The sequence below is a fragment of the Stigmatopora nigra genome, chromosome 13 (assembly GCF_051989575.1).
Source record: "Stigmatopora nigra isolate UIUO_SnigA chromosome 13, RoL_Snig_1.1, whole genome shotgun sequence".
Taxonomy (NCBI): domain Eukaryota; kingdom Metazoa; phylum Chordata; class Actinopteri; order Syngnathiformes; family Syngnathidae; genus Stigmatopora; species Stigmatopora nigra.
The window spans coordinates 2,453,169-2,468,097 of NC_135520.1; the positions used below are offsets into that span (position 1 = coordinate 2,453,169).

At 38.1% G+C, this 14,929-nt stretch overlaps 1 protein-coding gene across 3 annotated transcripts; it reads right to left on the reverse strand.

Annotated features, from left to right (window-relative positions):
• Positions 1 to 251: 251 nt before the first annotated feature.
• gale (UDP-galactose-4-epimerase) lies at positions 252 to 3,690 on the reverse strand. Of its 3 annotated transcripts, none has more exons than XM_077731752.1 (11): positions 3,581 to 3,690; positions 2,989 to 3,112; positions 2,789 to 2,910; positions 2,582 to 2,695; positions 2,249 to 2,425; positions 2,064 to 2,177; positions 1,931 to 1,997; positions 1,724 to 1,809; positions 1,204 to 1,281; positions 968 to 1,082; positions 252 to 878 (listed from the first exon to the last, which is right to left on the reverse strand). In XM_077731752.1, exons 2-11 carry the CDS (start codon positions 3,107 to 3,109, stop codon positions 814 to 816), a joined length of 1,059 nt encoding a protein of 352 aa, XP_077587878.1. In that variant the 5' UTR covers positions 3,110 to 3,112; positions 3,581 to 3,690; the 3' UTR covers positions 252 to 813. The 3 variants fall into 3 exon arrangements, with proteins under 3 accessions (XP_077587878.1, XP_077587881.1, XP_077587879.1); XM_077731755.1 differs by having other exon boundaries at positions 253 to 878; positions 2,789 to 2,901; XM_077731753.1 differs by having other exon boundaries at positions 254 to 878; positions 2,789 to 2,904.
• Positions 3,691 to 14,929: the final 11,239 nt, after the last annotated feature.

Consider the following 14,929-nt stretch of genomic DNA (forward strand, 5'->3'; position numbering starts at 1 on the left):
AAGCCCCAGTGCCACGCTTAGACATGCGCAATCGTATTTATTTGTTGAATGAATACAATTTTGGTGGTTAAAACAACCTTTTAAAATACATTTACTAAAGTGACCCGCAAAAATGTAGGTGTGTGTGTATGTACTGGGAAGATTTATCAATGAAGTATATGACAAAATATATGTGAAAACAGGCTTTTGATCAGAGAAATATACTTTATTATTATTTTTTTTGTTGTCATGGTCAAGTTTTGGAGATAAGTAGAGGAAATATTATTATAAAAGGTTCAGAAAGGTACTTTATTGTTATTATTATTATTTGGCATGGTCAAGTTTTGGAGATGAGTAGAGGAAATATTAATGTAAGGTACAGAAAGGTACTTTATTTTTATTGTTATTTTTTGTGATGGTCAAGTTTTGGAGATGATAGAGGAAATATTAATATACAGTACATCATACCAGAAGTGCAAACATTGATGATTATGAAAAATATTTTTCAATCAGATCCTGATAATGGCACAGTTTAAAAAGGAAAGTTATGAGAGTAAGTATGTATAACACATTTATATGCATCCACCTGAATGTGTATTTATTCGCACTGGCACATTAACAGCTCATGTTTCATTTTAATTAAAAATATAATTGCATGACTAACATTGATTTTAAATACAGTATACTTCAGTTCTGAGGTTGCTTTTCCACCCATTAAAAAAATATCAATCACAAAACAATCCTGCTTCCCAAGTATATTATTAAACATGATGTGAAAAAAAATAAGTTTTTGCTTTGGCCCTTTGATTTAAGTTTTTAAAAACTGGAATGGTGTCAAGAAGAGTTCGCCTTGGAATATCCAGTCGGGTTCATGGACTGCCAACGCCAGAGATCCTCACCTACACACAAATGGACAAACCATATCAGTTTTGGCATGCAATACTTTTCCAATGTGGACTTTTAAGATTACAGTGGTCGGGAAAATTACACATTCTTTCCAGTGCAAATTCTGCCTTCCAACCGAGTTCTTTCTCAGCCAATCTGGGGTCGGCGTAACAGCTCGCGGCATCTCCTCCTCGACGTGGAGCAATCTTGTAAGGAATCTGCTCGAAAAGAAAGATGGCATCTTTCAACTCTCTAAAAAAATGTCATATGATCCCGGTATCAAATTTCACTCATAGGATGACTTTATTTTGAAGAGGAAAGACTTCCTCTGTGACTCACTTCCTTCCCGGATGCCTTTTTCATGGAATTGACCATCTGGAGAACAGAGTAGCCTGTTCCTGTTCCCAAATTGTAAATCTAAAACAGAAAAAAAGCCTTATCTCAAGGCAGTCTTTTACATACTTTACGTTCTAATGCAGTATTTTACATTGAATGGACCTTCAATGTACACAAACTATCCAAATATCTCTATATTTTATTGATATTCATAGCTAAACAGAGATATATTGTCAAGATTAGCTAAATTTGTTTAAAATAACAATAGAAAAACTCTGGAGAAGAATGGTCTTTTTAAAAGAGACCTCACCACCATTCCCTGTGGTAAGAAACATTGGCCACTCCCATTTATTCAAGTCACATGACAAAAAGAAAGGTCGTTGGATAGATATCATACTGGAGCCAAAACGGCTGTTCTAAAGTTCAAATTAATGTCAGCCAAGATGACTCCTCTTGGCTAAAAAATATTAAGCATTATTCCATTATATTATATTATATACCCTGTATGTAAGTGTCCTGTTACCTTACACCCGCAGTTTTCCTTCAGTTTCTTCAGGGATGCTATGTGTCCCTTTGCCAAGTCAACAACATGAATATAATCTCGCACACCTTAGAAAAAATGTTTTTTTATTAGATTCAATAAGTCATTTTTTCTGTAAAAAGTAGCCAATTCAAAACCTACCTAAAAATATCGTTCTTTGCTATATCTCGAGCTATTAAATGATCATACCTGTCCCATCGACTGTGTCATAATCATCTCCAAATACACTAAGACACTCCCGTCTTCCAACAGCCACCTACACCAAAAAATATGCAGTTATCTTCCACAATTAATAAAAACATTAAAAAAAAAACACATGTACCTGGGCGACATATGGCAATAAATTATTGGGGATGCCTTGAGGGTCTTCTCCAATGAGTCCGGAAGAATGAGCACCGATAGGGTTGAAATATCGCAGTAACACCACGTTCCAATTCTGTTCAGGTGGTTGACACATCAAAATATGAGCAAAAATTGTCCATAAACGAGTGACGTCCAGGTTGATACCTTCTCTGCGATGCAGTGGTCCCTGATCATCTCTTCTATGAAGTACTTGGTCTTCCCATAAGGGTTGGTACAGTTACCAACCGGGTGTTCCTCATCAATTGGGAGATGATGTGGTTCTCCATAAACCGTTGCCGAGCTGCTGAAGACCAAATTGTGGACTCCATGAGCCTGCATGACCTGAAAATGTGGTTTTACATGGTCATATCACAGGTGGAAAGACAGTTCAGGTGACCAGACAGGGTTTACTTGACTTTAAAAGGCCTAGATGATGCTAGATTAACAGACTATTAGTAACCACAAGTCGGAGTGTGGATTTAGCTAGGTTGAACTGACCTCAAGAAGGTTCATAGAAGCAGAAAGGTTGACCCTGTAGTAGCGTAAAGGCTGTTGTAAGGACTCTCCGACAGCTTTAAGGCCAGCAAAGTGCATCACCGCCAAGAAAGAATGCTGTGAATTCCAATTTTCAGTCTTATGTTCAATTTTCTACAAAATGGAATGCAAGAAAATTGCTTGAAACAGAAAAAGTTAAAATTAAAAGACCTTTTTGAAAATTCCATCCAAACCAGCTTTGTCCAGAAGATCCAGTTCATGAAACTCAATCTTGGTGTCCAGTAACTTCTCGATCCGAAGTATACTTTCCGGCATGCCCCCTTCTCCTCCATCCACAATGCATTGTGATCACATGACATTAACGTAGCCCCCCCAAAAAAACATACTTACACCAACTAAATGCAACTTACCTTTCACGGCATTGCTGAAATTATCAACCACAATTGGTTGATATCCTGCTTCAATTAGCTCCAGTACACAGTGACTCCCAATGTAGCCTGCACCACCTGTGACCAGTACCTTCCCTGCCATTCTCTGCAAGTTATTATGAAAATATTATATCCACAAACTGCTCCGGGTAACCAGGATGTACAGTATGTTTAACAAGCACTCTGTCATTTCAGTAAACATACTATTTATCTGCAAATATAGATATTTGGGGGGTGAGGGGGGCATGTAGACCTTTTCACCTTTGGACACGTAAACGGTTGTTACGCCCCTGGATACGCACTAGGTTATATTACAGAATGAACGAACATTATATTTTCCTAAATATCATTTAAAGGGCAAAATTTGTGACGTAAAATCTTACTTTTCTGTATATTGTTTTTAGGTTTAGGCTTTACAGTGTGTATATATATTTTTAATTTCCTCGATTCCCCTAATTTTATATTTTAAAAAAATAAAGTAGATTTTTATCACCAGAAGAAAAACATTGTGATTGTCACACAATTTAATCGGCAAATCATATGAAACAAAGCACATTTTCTAGTGTATACTTACTTAGATAATAGCCCGTTGATGTTGATTTGAGATGGAAAGTATAGAGTTTAATCTGTAATGTGTCGCTCTTTTGCGGACGATCGCACTTCCTGACAAACTGGACTGGTGTAAAGTTGACCATTGAAATGTAATTTGCTTTTTACAACCTTCAAAGTAAAACAAAAATAATTTGTAAACCACGACAACTGGGTAAAAAAACTCACACCCTTAAAATACAAATAAAATATATTATATTTATTTGAATATTTGATGTTGATTTATTGAATGATCATGAAAAGTTCTCCATACATAATTTAAAAACATTTTATTTTGAAAACTTGACTGAGACACGACGCACTGAACTGTCTCCTCTCAGATTGGTTCTAGTAGGGCCTTACGTCAGATGACACGTGGAAAAGCCACGCCCTTTCTCCCCATTCATACAGAAAGGTGATTGTAAATACACAGAGTACTCAGTATACACTTGTAAATATGATGACATGGCAAGAAGAAAACCAAAGTGCCACGTTTCACTCTGTAGACTTGGTTGTTACTGAAGTAAATACTGGACTAAATGACACCTAGAAAATCCATTTTGATAGAAAATTGTTGAAGGGGCATGCATAATACATACATGAATATACATTTAAAGTATAAACACTACCATCCAAATGCTTGAAAATATATTATTTATATTCCTAGTCATGGCTGAAGAATTCATGCCAAACTTGTTGTTGGCTGTAGGTTACAAGTTAGCCAGTAGAGGGCAGGCGCGCACTTTTCCACAGCCTGTAGTGTGCTGTAGCACATTCATTATATTTCTCTATTTTATTAGTCTGGCGAAATTTATGACTGATAGTTCTGTGCCACTTATTTCATGAAATATGTGAATATGTTTATCTATAAAATTAATTAATATCTTGTATCAGGTGGGATTTATTTGGGGTTATATTGATGCTGACGTTGCTAGGTTACGGGTTAGATGGAAGATGGTATGTGTCCAACACATGGATTTATAGTGCCTGTACTGCTTGTAGGTTACAAGTTTGCCAGTAGATGGCGTGTGCACACAGTTTACAGCCAGTGGTAGTTTTCCAATTGATCAAAAATAAGGAATAAAAATTATGTTAAAGTAAAATAGAAAGAAAAAGACAAAATAAGTGCCTGTTAAAGTAATATAACAGTTTCTTGGATAACTATAGCACATATTATAAAAATAAGAAATGTAGGGGTTAGGGCCAAACTATGAAAAAGTGCGACTTATAGCCTGTAAAATATGGTAGTAGTATAATATTTTAGGATTCTACTATATAGATGTAAACCTATCGTGGCAACTTTTAGTTTGGTGGTGTGCAATGAAATGTCTCTGTCTTTTTTTAAAGGAGAGTCACCTTTAAAAGTAAACGGATACAAGTAAAGGATGGAAGGAGCAAGGGTGTGACCGTCCGAAGGGTCCCCATCTGATTGTCTTCATCTCTCTCCACCAGAGTGCCAGTTAATCCCATCCTCATCCCCCCCCTGACTCCCAGCAGGATGTAGCGACTCCCACTGAAAGGCGAGCTGCATTAACGCCAAGAACTTTCCCCCCGTGCTCGTCTGTTAGTCAAAGCTGATTGGAGATTACGGGCCTGCGGCGACAACACGGCTCTCCATTTTATCTCAAATCACTTTCAAGACCCTTGTTCTCTTCATCACTCTTAATCCAGACTCTGTAGCCTTTCAATGTCATCAACTTTCACTGGCTTGCTGCCCTTCTGCCCTTTTCCATCGCTTCTTCCGATACTTAATGACATGAAAGATGAATCGGAGGCAGACAAGATGGTGGTGGGGGTTAGTGGGGATGGGATGGGATGGGATGACCACCCCACACACACACACACATACACACACTTGCACGCCATGATGTCATGAGGGGCATTTGTCCTCCTGGTGTGGAGGCTTCCCTTCCTCTGCTAATTACCTTGTACAAACTCCAATCTGATATGGCGGATATGAGGCCCAAACACAATTATTGTGGGCTAACAAAGAGATATTGAGATTGAGGCTGCAAGCAAGATGGGATGGTCAGCGGCTACTGACACACACCTACACACACACACACATACAAAACCCACACACACATCAATACAAGCACTTGTGCTTCTCCTCCATTCCCTCAGATAGGCTAATGTTATTACTGTGGTAATTATGCTCATTAGTGCCAGCAGCTGTAGAGAGCCCACTGCTTGCTATTCAAACTCCACCCCACCATTTCTACTGTTTTGTCTCAAGCACCCCCCCACACACACCCCACCACCCATTTGTCTTCTTTACGTCTCTTTTTAAGACATGCTAGATTGCTGCAATAGTAGGCCAAAAGAAAAGGAAAAATGGTTAGTGGGGTAATAAACTTGTTTAATGACATGTTGAATTGTTGCCTTGTGGGGCATTTTTTAAATAGACGTCAGCAAAATAGTTATTGATGATTAAATTCTGTATATTGACAGTAAATATTTCCTTTTTAGTCACTTTTTCACACATACTAAACACGAGGTGGCACTGTTGAGTCAATATACTACAACAATGGGGACCCCCCCCCCCATTTGTAATTTAACCCTTCTATGCACAAATTCAGATTTTTTAATTGGCTTCTACCATTGACGGCACTATATGTCCAACCATTTGGACTGGGCGCTGTCTATGGTACTGAAAGTTGAGTATTCAAAGCAATCAATGGAATGCAATACAATTAATACTATGAAAGAAAACTTCTTACCCAAAGCTGTATGAAACCAGACTGTTGATATTCATTCATTCATCTTAACCACTTCTCCTTACAAGAGTCATAGGGGGTGCTGGAGCCTATTTCAGCCATCTAGGCAGGAAAATAGCAGAAATGAAAGAAGAAGACAGTCTGTTTACATTATTGAAAATAAAACGTACACGGTCCAAGCGCATATTGTAAATTATAAGAGCAACAAGGTGTTTGTACTCCAAGCCAGGCCAGATTGCTTTCGTTTTTTATTGCCCGCGGCCAATAGGTAACCTTGTCCGCACTAAGTCGAACATCAGGCGCTAAATGTCACGCATAGCCTCTTTTTATTGGCTGATACGACCTGTTGTACCCTTCTCCTTTTCCTGGAAGCTATTGTTAAAGAGGCGGCTGTTAATGCGGACCACCAGATGGGCTTCTTTCTACCCCGTAGGTCCGACCAAGCCTTGTTTACCATCCACTGAGCTGTGATTAACAGGTGAGCTCGAACCTTTTCGACCAATCAGATGTCAGCGTTCTGCCTGTAAACTTTTATCTGGACGACTAGGAGTTGGTTTGCTAACAACAAATTGAACGTCGGTTTTCAAGTTAATAAAGATGGATGAATTTATTGTTAACTTTGGAGTGGGATGATTTAGGGATAAAATGTTGGCAATGTCAATGAAACTAATGTTGAACATTCCAGGTGGAATTACTAGAGTTTGGTATCGTGGCAACAGTAAAGGTAAAGTGCAGAGAGTGGTCTTTTAAAGCTTTGAAGCAATCTAGCTTAATGGACGACCTGAGTCAAGCGTGCATGTATGGATTAGTTTGGTAGGAGCACCTGTCCCTTGTTCTGTCAACAGCAGATCAGGTTCCTGGCTACGCATTCACCTGGTCGACACAACTTCCTGTCACTGATAATGTGCCGGGTCTGCATGAATACGCAATGTGAAAGAACCTTTCAAAACCTTCTTTTTATGCCAGAGTGAAAAATAAAAAGGTATACGGGTTGACGAGCTTGTTAAGGGAATTCACAGATTTGTTTACATTTAGTACGAGATAGCGTTTTGGTGGAATGGATATTAACAGGGTGTTAACAGGTTCCAACAAGCTAAAATCAAGACTTTTTGAGACATTTAAAAGACCGTAACATAGACAATTTAAGTCATATTTCATACAAAGACCAGCAAAAAATGTATAGAAGATTTTAAGTATACTTGGAGACCCTGAATTAACCACAGTGATGTATTTTATGGACTATAAGTTGCACTTTTTTCGTAATTTGGCCTAGCCTGGAGCTAATATTTAAGTTTTTTTGGTCTTTTTAATCTGACTGGCACCATTTTAGTATGTAGGTTATAAGTATCAGAAAAATATCTGATAACAAATGCCCATTTTGACTGTTGTTCTCCATTTTATTATTGTTACTTTAACTTATCTTTGTTCTTGATTCCTGATTGGTAATATAGTCCTCCTAAAAATGCGACTTATAGTCCAGTGTGACATATTTTTATTATTTCTGGGAAGTTATTTTTTGAAAAAGAAAAATTTAATGTAAACCTAATATTCTAAATAGGGATCATGGTATCACTAGTGTATTATTTTTTTACATTTTAGTAATTCAATGCGTACTGTGGATTCAGTGGTCAAAAGTTACACAGTGGGATGTCTAATCATTTCATGGAATCCAACCGGTTCCACCGTACACTAATGCACACACTCCCGTTTAACCATTAACTCCCGTTCAAACAAAGACGGCAGGTCTGCGTATCAGTGCAATGCCCCCCCCCCCCCCCCAGCAGATGTGTGTGGAAAGACCCAAGTCAACAATAATGAACAATATACTGATAACCAAAATGTTTGGATCATTTCCAGTAATTTTATATCCACACAGAAGAGTTCAGTCATGGATTCCTGAGCCTCCAAATAGCTTTGCTGGAATATTGGGACCTAGGACCGCCCATGGGAGCAAAATTAGCCAGGACCGCCTCTGGATGTTCTTGTTAGTGATCACAGAAATGGCCTGAAATGATCCAAACCATAACCTTTGCATATCATTTTGCCATACTACATGAGACAGATGGGTTTGCCACATTTTATCTCATGTCGTGGCAAATGAGGTCGCCGATTGACCTTCTATTCAAGAACGGGTGACACGATGCGACCACATGTATTTGATCTCATATATAAACACCGTATTTTCACAACTATAAGGCGCACCTCATTATAAGGCGCACCCTCAATGAATGACAGATTTTAATTTGTTTTCCATATATAAAGAACACTGGATTATAAGGCACACTGTCTATTTTTAGAGAAAATTAAAGACTTTAAAGTGCGCCTTATAGTCGTGAAAATATGGTATGTATATATTCTAATGCAGGGATAGGGAACCTATGGCTTGGGGGCCATATGTGGCTCTTTTGATGAGTGAATCTGGCTCTTTTCCACTTTGAAAGTGGTGAAATTACAAAAAAAATTGAAAAGACACTCGTTTACATGTATGTATTTTGACTTTTAAATTCGTAGTATGGCTCACAAGGAATAACATTGGAAAATATGAATTGTTATACACAAAGGGTAGGAATTATACAAAAAAATGTCAATTCATTTATATGAAACGACTATACCGCTCTAAATTTTCAACTCATAAAACTAATTTTTCATATTCCTCACTATCCATCACCCAGATGGTTTTCCATTGGCGATTAGTACTCATTATCGTATCCTTTATCCATTTCAAAATAAAATGATTAGCCATTAACTGTCATGATAGCCCAATGATGGATAGGACTATAGATAGACTAGATTTTTCTTTTATTTTGTCCGGGGGTCTTTGACACCTTGACACGTTTTATCTTCAAAAAAAATCTATGCGACACCCCCCATTGCCCAGGTCCTATCCCCCCCCCCTTGCCTTAGGGCCACTCCACTGTCCCCCCCCCCCAGCAGCTGTCCAATCGCAGTCTGGTCTCTACTCGCCATGTGCCAAGAAATCAAAGAGGTCCCACCTAATGCTCATCAAAATGGAAGCCCACCAACTCAGGGGATCGAGTACTAAATCCTCATCAATCGTTTGGGGCAGACAGAGATGGATTGGGGAGACCACGACCCTGTACTTTAGTGGGGAGGCCCCTGCCATCCGCGGGGCGGCTGTTGCGGACAAAGAATAGGAACGGATTTAAAAAGGGAGTGGGTAGGTCAAGTCTGGTGTGGCCTTAGAAGGAAGTTATGACAAAACAAGAGAGAGAAATTCTTTTCTCTTTAGGAATGATGCTCACAATGCATGTGACAGACGGACGTGTGCTAGGATTTGCCTTTAGGCCCTGGAGACAATGACAGTATAGGATTGGAGTCAGTCTAAACACTTGGAATAGTGAAAATTGTATTTTCCGGGTGATAAGTCGGACGATTTTTTATAGGTTGGTTGGGCTTGTGATGAAAATTTAAAGTAGACTTATGATTTTTTTTATGATGTTGAGAGACTGTTGGTTTTAGGCTATAGTTATCTGAAAAACTTATATTATTGGAAGACTATTTAGTCATTTGTTGTCTATTTTAGTATTGTTAGTTTAACATATATTTGTGCTTGGTTTCTGAACAAATAATGATATTGCACTTTTAAAATACAATTTATATATGTGACAGAAAATTCTGGTACTATTAAAAATGTGAAAGTGGATCTTTAGAGGCTTCCAATCTCTACTAGCAGTAATCAGAAAATATATATATATCTATAGATGTTTATATACATCTACATTTAACTCTATGTAATTCTATGTAATTCTATGTAACTCTATGTAACTCTATGTAACTCTATGTAACTCTATGTAACTCTATGTATCTCTATGTATCTGTATATATCTGTATATATCTGTATATATCTGTATATATCTGTATATATCTGTGTATATCTGTATATATCTGTATATATCTGTATATATCTGTATACATCTGTATATATCTGTATATATCTGTATATATCTGTATATATCTGTATATATCTGTATATATTTATATATCTATATATATGTCATCTAACCCATTGGTCCATTTGGTGCCTTACATACATAACGCAACTCACTTGTAAAATACAGTATTGTGTATACCAGTCTACTATTTGGATATCTCCACATATTCCCATAAAATCACACATTTTTTCTCCTTTCTGTAAACATTTAAACTCTTCTCCTCAAATATATAACAACAGCAACATAGGAATCTAATACTTACACTAGATTTATTTCCTTATTTCACTCCAGTATGAATTATGTGACTTCAGATACCCCCAAAAAGATTCAAACCAGCGGCCCAATCGCATATTTGTATTCATATTTGCAGCAAGCCACTATCCAATAACACTATCTTGACAATCATCTCTAAGACCTTCTTTTTTTCCCATCACATCCATAGTGATTACATCCATCCCACATCCCCAAATCTCCACAATACCGCAACATGATAATAATTGGGCGAGCTGAGCTATCTTAGCGAGTCTCAACGAGAATCATTCACATGTAGATGTGCCCTTGTGGAAGTACCACCAACATACAATTTCCATTTAAAAAAAAGGTGTATACACAAATAAAAGGACATAGGCTTCTTCATTTGATTAACTAATCATAGTCTTTGTAATTCCTATCGAGGTCCTTGAAGGGCAACGACGAGCGGCGTACCTTGATTAGGCTTCATGTGTATGATTGCCGCTACGGTACAAATCACTTCTACCTACTCAACTACGTACACAACACACCGATGACGATTAAATGACGATGAAGATGGAGAGAGATGGATTTTTCTCCAGATCAGTCATAACATGATAGAGCAACAATTGGGGGTGGGAGGTGATTGGGGGGGGGTCTTTAAGGCTCCCTGGAGAAGGCATTCAGGTTGTTCATGATTAGCTCAGATTTAGAGATGGAATCTCTTCTTATTATATCTTGGTAGATTAGGGAATTTATTAGTAATGGCGCCCAGTTGGACTACTTTGCTTTATAAAGTAATGATTTGAATTAATATCAATGGAAAGTTGTTGAAGGTGGGTTAATAAAGACTTTAATTTTCATAACAACACTAGTAAAACTGCTAATTGGGAACAAAGAGATGGCAAATCTACCAGAAAAAGTCAAAACTACAAAAATATACACATAAAATAACATATATTGAACAGCCAATAAGAATTCACAATAAAAATACATAGTGAAATAACTATTAAATTATGTTGTTGCTAATGGTGTGTAACAGCATTGGATCAGAATGGGCAAAATTATTATTTTTTTTAACGAAAAGTCTATAAATTAGCACCAGGAAATCTATAAAAACATATTGGTCAGATGTCCAATCAATTTTAAACCAATCCAAAACAGATAGGATGTCTAAAGTGTTCACTGGCAGCCAAAAAATACCATAATTTTCAGTATATCCCAAACTAGCCAAATATTTATGTAGAAATTACACTGGAATATAGGTTGCATTTTTTCCTAATTGATCAAAAACCAAGAATAAACACGAAACATGAATGTAATCATGCGCCTTATAGTCCAGAAAATACGGTACGAAGAAAATACATAGGCCAATTTGTCCTATTTCAGTGAATGGAAAGCTTCAATTTATCCGGAAACCCCCCAAAAAAACATAGAATGAGTGGTTGTTGGGACAAACGGTTTAACCCCGGCACCCCGTCCTTTTCATGCAATGTAGTTCAGCCTTGTGCATATCATCTGAAGGCGGCATTGAAACTCGACAGAGAAAGACAGCTCTTCACCACTGATCTCTTTTGATAGAGTTCATTATGCAAATTGCTCCCAACTCCTACCGCATAATTAGCGCTTAATTAATTTGAGTGAAATCTTTCATCTGTCTGTGTCCGGCCGGCTCCTTCCTTCCATTTACAACGTGATATTAATTTTGGTGGGGGGTGGGGGTGGCTGGGTGGTTATGGGTGTAGTCCATTTGATGAAAAGGCTGATATTATTAATCAAGTGCTGTATCTTTTCCTTTCATTTTTTTTGAAGGAAGAGCAATAAGTGTGATGAGCAGAGTCTGATTAACCCTATTATTCTCCCCTAATTAGGGTGATCATTTAATAATCAAGGAAACGGCACAATTATGCGGGGGAAAGCAAATGAGGTTGTCTAATGAGGAGTGTGTTCACTTTCTGGGGGGAAGGCCTTGTTTGGAATATTGTAAATGAAAAGGTCAAATAAACATGTTGTGGCTTTTGGGGGATGCTTGAGCTTCTAAGTGTAAAATATTTCTTCTTAAAATTGAAATTGCCTATTGACTATTTATTTTAAATGAATAAGGGGGAAAAACAGCATTAAATACCTGGCAAAACTGGAAATAATGTTAAAAAAATGTCAACTCAGAATCAGAAATGTGATCTATTTTAAGGTTAACATGCTTGTTGAAATCAGCAAGTTCAGCACCATGGACAGCAACTAGACAGCGTCACTATACACAGTGTGTGGGATCAGCACTAGTATATAAAAAAAAGGAGATACTATTCATGTATTCATTCATTTTCTGAACTGCTTATCCTCATGAGGGTCTCTGGGGGTGCTGGAGCCTATCTCAGCTAACTATGGGATGGCCAAGGAGACGGTCCGAGTCTTGGTTTGCTAGCGAGTAGACGAGTAGTTTACTTCATGTGTGTAAGTGACCATTCCTAGTTTGGCCCAAAGCTAAAAATTATACACCCACATTGCATTATGGGAAATTTCATTCGGTTTTCAGTACATGGGTCGGGGTCCAAGGAGGCAGAATATTCCAGCCAAAGAAAGCCAACAATGGACATTATAATTTGACCAAAATAATGTTGTCACTCTGTAGATTTTCATTTTATTCAATGTTAGTCTTTACCAATCGGGGCTATCTTCTGGTTGCCATATTAAAAATGTAGGTCAAATCTCTACTACGACAATCTCTGGATACAGTGCCTCAACCGCGTGCGTTGGCGTGCGAGTGCCTACACGCACGGACCTCAATATGATGCTCTTCACCCCCGTTGTGCAGCTGCGCCTCTGAGAACTCTCGTGGAGTAATTGAATGAGCCACGGCCGGGACCCGTGGCAGCAAATGCGAAGCCCGCTGGCCTTATTATCTATAATACGGCCTCCGAGCACCCCACACGCCTCATGAATACAGAAATGAATGCGACGGACGTCAGAGGTGAACGCAGGGGGGGAGTCGGCCAAGGCCGGGACCGTTTTAATCAGCTCCCAGATAGAACAATCACTTGATCCGCCTCGGCAGCTCAGAGGTGAATTAGTGTTTAACATTCCATGGCATGCTTTCTGGTAGGGGACCCCGCCCCCAAACAACCGATGGACCGCAGAGATTATCTAGAGATGCTCTGATGTTTCTGATGCGGAAATTAGAGATAAACGTGCCCGTGGGAGTCCAGATAGGACTTTTTTTTAAGCGATATAATTTGTGGAAGAGGAGAAAATGTGTCGTTTGGATGCATTTGCGTCATTTTGAAAGATTTTAAGTGGAAAATAGGAAATTTTGGGGTTGTGAAAGGCCTATATGGGAGATTTAGTGTGAAGATATGGAAGGAATTTAAGTGATGGAATGGAAAATTTCCAAAAAAATCTAATTTAAACATGAATGTACTTTATGTAGCCTGTATTTTATTTTGAAATTGGTATGATAATATTGATTCCAATACCTTGCTAACATCCCTTCTAAGCAATTTTATTTTTTAATTTTTATTCTATCAAGTTAAGTTAGGTTTTATTGATAAATTTAAGTGTTTTTTTTGTGTTTATGTGTGTATTTAAATGTTTTCTAAGCTGCCAAACAATTTTCACTTATATATTGAAAAATAGTCAAAAAATGAAGGGCTAAAAGCAAGAAAATGGCATAATAAGATATAAAAAAATAGCTGAACAAATAGAAATTGTCCATCAACAGCACAAAAATTAATAAAATAAAAAACAACATTGCTCTATTACTTCCATTGGAGTATTTTCTTGTAATCTCCATTTATATATGCAAATTCTTTTAGAAAATCTACAATTTCCTACTTTGATTTCTACCTTTTTGTCTAGTCTTGACCTTTAACCTTTAGAGAGGCCCTGTTTCCATGCAAAAAAAAAATGAAAGCTGTAGTCAACTGCGCTTGGAAACCCATAATTGAGTATCACCTCACTTTAAGAACAAGCATGTACACAAGTTGCCAATTCTAAACATCCCATTTCCTACATAAAGCAAATAAAAAGGAGGCCTTTTTCTCCAAGGCAAATGTCTACTAAAGCAACAGCAAGCATTCCACTTTATCACTTTTGTTATCTTTTTGTCGCTAGCGGCTCTGGCTCTCAGCTTGAAGGGGAGTGTTTGTGCCGCATCCTCGGCCGGCCTTATTAAATCTGGCTCCCCTCGCCAGCTCTCTCTCCACGGAAGGGGAGCGGCGAGAACAAGACCTCAGCTAATCCATTACACTAATTGATTGACAATGCATTGAAGGCAGCCATGCAGGGAGCACCAATTAGAGCCCTGTCCTATTGCACTTTCAATTTGGCTCGGCCATCGCTCATTTCGACTCATCTGTGGCGGGAATAAAGGCCCGTGGACGTGAAATCACCACAACTTAAAATGTTAGACAAGCTTTGGTGGAAATTAGATTGAAGTGA

What these genes read in the sequence shown, in the direction of transcription:
- gale (XM_077731752.1), bottom strand. Translation starts at nt 3,109, where the DNA reads ATGGCAGGGAAGGTACTGGTCACAGGTGGTGCAGGCTACATTGGGAGT. An exon ending in TGACACAGTCGATGGGACAG is followed by an intron (nt 1,810 to 1,930) that starts GTATGATCATTT and finishes ATTTTTTCTAAG; the next exon opens with GTGTGCGAGATTATATTCAT. An exon ending in AGGAAAACTGCGGGTGTAAG is followed by an intron (nt 1,282 to 1,723) that starts GTAACAGGACAC and finishes TTTCTGTTTTAG; the next exon opens with ATTTACAATTTGGGAACAGG.